The 5,007-nt window shown below is 32.9% G+C and overlaps 1 protein-coding gene across 1 annotated transcript; it reads left to right on the top strand.

The window, feature by feature from the left end:
• The first annotated feature begins 2,084 nt into the window (after nt 1–2,084).
• Nucleotides 2,085–4,722, top strand: LOC110619108 (WAT1-related protein At1g43650). The gene is made up of 6 exons (XM_021762362.2): nt 2,085–2,438; nt 2,515–2,694; nt 2,770–3,016; nt 3,094–3,252; nt 3,339–3,490; nt 3,611–4,722. Exons 1-6 carry the CDS (start codon nt 2,260–2,262, stop codon nt 3,795–3,797), a joined length of 1,104 nt encoding a protein of 367 aa, XP_021618054.1. The 5' UTR covers nt 2,085–2,259; the 3' UTR covers nt 3,798–4,722.
• Nucleotides 4,723–5,007: the final 285 nt, after the last annotated feature.

Raw genomic sequence — 5,007 nt, forward strand, 5'->3', positions numbered from 1 at the left:
AGATGAAATCAAATTAGCAAATGAGATTTGAAATTCATGCAATCAGTCAATGGCTAATAAATAAGAACTAATATAATTTAACGTTGCAGATATATTTCATATATTAAATGTTAAATCGGGACATTTGTGATGAATGGGTATTAATTACACCGAGAAACCATACTTTGAAAGGTTAAATCAAACCACTTTTGATATTCCGAGTATTTGGGTTGTATTGACCTGTTGTTAGACAATGTTCTTGATCTGGATCACACACATAAAGAATTGCATGAGAAAATAAAACAAGAAGTTAAATCAAGTAGAACTTGATTGAATATAAATTGACATTGGAATAAAATTGTAATTTGAAAGAATTACGATTTTTGATATAATTAATTAAATAGGGACTTAATTAAAATTGTCTAAAACTTATATAGTCTGTTTATTAAAGTTCTATACCATAGTTGTAATTTATTTACTTAACTAATTAAATAAATAAATAAATATTTTTATAACGAAACTCTAGGATTTTATTATAAAACGATCTCTCATGAGATTTTAAGAGAAACTTTTTGAGACTTTTCAGAATTTATAGAAAATGAGGAGAGCTAGCACTCAAAATATTTCCCCTGAGACTTTAAGAGAAACTTTTTGAGACCTTTCAGAATTTATAAAAAAGGAGGAGAGCTAGCACTCAAAACATTTCCCCTACTCAAACCCTTCAGACAACTCAACGACTCTAAGATCATTATTCTATGTGGATATCGTTAGAAACCGGATATTTAGACAGTTTGTGGTTTGCGATAATCCAATCAATACAATCGATCTCGTGTTTTTATGCTCTTCGTTTAAACGTGAGTTATGTTGGTAAAAATTTTTATTTTTTTATTTCTTTTACTTTATTTAATCCGATTGAAACTCAATAATAATTTACTAAGAAAAAATAAAACCAAACTACAATTGAATCAAAACTGGTTAAATGAATAGCAACCAGAATGGTAATAGTGAAAATAGGAAAAAGAAATTAATGACTTGAACTAGAAGAATATGGTGTAGTTTCGAATAAACTGTCCAGTGTTGCTAAAGCAGCTGTTTATAAATTAGAATTGCCCCAAAATTGGATACACCTCCCATAATAGGTTTATTCACTAACGAATAAAACTTACTAACAATATTAATTTTAGAAAAATTTATAATAATTTATCTAAAATACTCTACAGATGGTAATTTTTTTTACATATTAATAGGTTTGGTATGAATGATTTTGCAAAAAAAAAATTCAACTGAATTCTTATAAAATCATTCATGATTTTATCTCTATGCATAATAAAAAAATTTTAAATTAAAAAATTTAAATTATTTTATTCTAAATAAGAATTTTATAAGAAAAAATTCAATTAAATTAATTTTTTACAAAATGTTTGATTCCAAATAGAGCCTAAAGAATGTAAATAGTAGTAAAAGTATATATATAAGATAAAAATTAATTGTTACTTAAAATTTTCAAAATAATAGATAATTTGTGATAAAAAAAAAAAAATTTTCTCTAAAACAATAGGTATAGTAGAATGGAGATAGTAGTGTCTAAATCTATTGCCCATAGCTGTTAAATAATATAAATTTGGATAAATTAATTTTACTTCGTTAAACTTAATATATATTTATATGTTTTTATATTCTCAAAATTCAATAGTTTAATCTATATATTTTAAATTTATTAAATTAGAGATACTTTATTCTAAACACATGATACTACTATTAAATTTGAATCAATCTAACTCCTCTAAAACAGAGTAATTTGGGTTCTAAAAGGAATGACGGATTAAATTCTTATGGGACACACTACTGAAATGAAATTCAACAACCATATTGTGACGTATTGATTGGGTATAGTGCAATCTCCATGAAATCTTTTGAGGTGAAGTTAAGGATAAAACTATATTATGGTTGGTCTATTATTCCTTTTCACTCGAGGAACATGTTCTGTTAGAGAAATAAATGAAACCCTGTTGGCCATATGTGGCTACGGAATTACAAGACAAATATGGGCCTAAGATAACAAGAAGCATATATCTTATTGGTTTCTGCATCGATGAGAATGTTCCTATGAAGTGGGCCATCCTGCTTTTACATCATATTTCTGTACAGCAGTACAGATTGTACCACAAGCTGAAGATACGCCTTTCTGCATCCCACCTATATAGAACAGTTGATCAAGGGATGTCTGAATTAACCTTTCAAAGACTTGAACAAGATCAGTAGTTGTCTTTCAGCAATTACATGGCCATGAAATCCTGCGGTTCATACTCGGCAATGATACTCATTCAGTTAGCTTATGGAGGATCAAATATACTCATAAAAATTGCTCTTGACAAGGGACTAAATCAACTTGCTTTTGTGGTTTATCGGCATGTGATTGCAGTGGTTCTCTTAGGCCCCTTTGCTTATGTTCTTGAAAGGTAAAGAAAATCTTGTAATTGTACAATTTATTATTATGGGAGTTAACGTTAATATTAAGATTATATTGCAAAGCAGGAAGCAGAGACCTTCGCTTTCGGTCTCAGTGATCACCAAGATTTTTGTTCTTTCTTCACTAGGAACTACCATCCATCTTAACGTTTACTATGCTGGATTGGCATATACTTCTGCAACAGTTGCAAGTGCTCTTGCTAATGTCATCCCAAGTTTGACGTTCCTCATGGCTGTTCTACTAAGGTACTAAATTAATTTGTCATTACGTAAACCACTTCAGCTTCATTCGCTGTCTGATTAGAGGAAATGTGTTGTCAGAATGGAGAAAGTGAAGATTTCAACTGCTAGGGGATGGGCTAAGGTATTGGGCACCACCATTTGCATAGGTGGATCTCTAATTTTCACCTTCTGGAAAGGAGGATTTCTATATAAGAGCTTTGAGGAGAGGCCATTGATAAGCATCCATAGCAGCAAAGACCATGCTGTTGTCAAGGAAAACTGGATAAAAGGTTCTGCTCTTATTCTGATAAGCCATATTGCATGGAGCGCCTGGCTAATTCTACAGGTAAATAATTTCTGTACTTCATATATATTTAAGAGTTGTGAGCATATGAAAATAATGGATGCGTCATTATGCTTCAGGCTATGGTTTGCAAAGTCTACCCAGCTCGCCTATCGCTAACCACTCTGATATGCTTTTTCGCATCAATTCAGTCATCTTTCCTTGCGTTGTTTTTTGGAAGAAATCCTAGACTGTGGAAGTTGGAGTGGGATGTGCAGCTCCTGACCATCATATATTGTGTAAGCCATGCACTGTTATCTGTTGTTGTTTCTTTAATATTACGCCTAAAGCATATAATTTGATCTCCTTCTCCTTTGTTATGCAGGGAGTTGTGATCTCTGCATTAGTGTACTACCTACAGACATGGTGTATTAGCAAGAAGGGGCCAGTTTTTGCAGCCATGTTTAGTCCTTTGCTCCTTATAATTGTAGGAATATTCTCAGCGATTGCTTTTGCAGAGAGGCTTCATTTGGGGAGGTGAGTAATATCTATATCACCAAATGGGACAATTTAGGAGATATAAAGTTACTGTTTCAACTTTTAATAGTAGTAACTCATTATCTCTTGACTGCGGGTACTGTTTTTGGCATTTCCTAGCTTGGTAGGAGCAGTTTGCATCATCTTGGGCCTTTATTGTGCACTGTGGGGCAAACTTGAAGATGATATTACTGCTCAGCAGGCGGACGAAGCTGGCAAAACCATTGCTGCTGATGGTAAACCAGATGAAATTAGCACGAATGGTTATCCATTGGCCAATCTTGAGAATGAAAATGGTAAGTGCTAGTTCAGCACTGTGATAAAAGGAAACACTGAATTGTATTTGAATTAGTGCATGGTGACGCTCATGAGATCAGTGGCAGTAGCTACCTAGCAAAGCAGTGGATGACAATGGATCCACCATTAACACACCAATGATTAATTAATTGCCAAAACACGTAACCTTATCTGCGAATTCTAAGTTTGTAACCAAACATTGGAAGGTTCATTATTATGGCCACGAAAGAAAGGGGCAATCACTTTTTATTCTAATGCCAATTTCAATTTTATGATTTTATTTTTTTTATGGAATATATTAAGATTTAATATACGATGATATTGCATTAATTCAACGTTGATAAATAAATTAATTTTTCACCAAAAACAGAATATCTAAAAGAAAAATCTCTTGCTTTGCCAAAAAAGATTAGCAACTTCATTAACTTTCCTGCAAACCCATGAGAACTCCACATGCTCGAAATTAATTTCAATTTTCATTGCCTTGGCAGTAGCTTCAATTTCCCATTTGCATTCACTTTAATTTTGCTTCAAACCCAAATAAACTCCATCAGATAGCTCCCAGACTTCTAGCTAATTGAATAGCATGTAGCATATAGCCTTTGCTTCACCCGCTAAGAGGGAAGAAGAACAAAATTTACTTGTTCTATCCACAATTTTGCCAAATAACTCCTTAGTAAGACTGCTGCAGTTGCCTCCAAATATCCTCTTTCTTAGCCACATCACAATTAAATTTAAGAGAGGCCAGCTTATTGGATTCAGAAAAGCCAGATTTTGAACAGGATTACACAGCCTAAACTCAGATAAACGAGATAGAGATGTGATGATGCGTGAAGGATGGGTTAAGAGAGGAATTCTCAAACACAGCTTTATTTCCTGGTTTTCCAAATACTCCTCAAGTCATAGCAATAGAAACCAGATATACCTGGCGCATCTTTCCTGCATGAACTTCTTCAATCAATAAAAGATCATTTAGCTAAGGAAGAAAAACCTACAGCGTTTGACTTAAATCCACAGGGGCTGATGAACCAAAACTCTAGTGTTGAACCACCATCACCCTGCATATGTCAAATTTTGTCAAGAAATACTCAAAACTCCAGTGTTGAACCACTGCAATAGAGTTTGGACCTTCATGTATTACCCATAAGCACCAGGCATTATTATCCATGTCATGAACTACTTACAAGCTAACATTGATCTTAGCTAATTGTTAATAATTC

This window comes from Manihot esculenta, chromosome 1, assembly GCF_001659605.2.
Source record: "Manihot esculenta cultivar AM560-2 chromosome 1, M.esculenta_v8, whole genome shotgun sequence".
Taxonomy (NCBI): domain Eukaryota; kingdom Viridiplantae; phylum Streptophyta; class Magnoliopsida; order Malpighiales; family Euphorbiaceae; genus Manihot; species Manihot esculenta.

Excerpts from the sequence above, each read along its gene's own strand:
- LOC110619108 (XM_021762362.2), top strand. The coding sequence starts at position 2,260 with ATGGCCATGAAATCCTGCGGTTCATACTCGGCAATGATACTCATTCAG. Across the intron at positions 2,439-2,514 it reads TTTGCTTATGTTCTTGAAAG|GAAGCAGAGACCTTCGCTTT; the intron begins GTAAAGAAAATC and ends ATTGCAAAGCAG. Across the intron at positions 3,253-3,338 it reads TCCTGACCATCATATATTGT|GGAGTTGTGATCTCTGCATT; the intron begins GTAAGCCATGCA and ends TTTGTTATGCAG.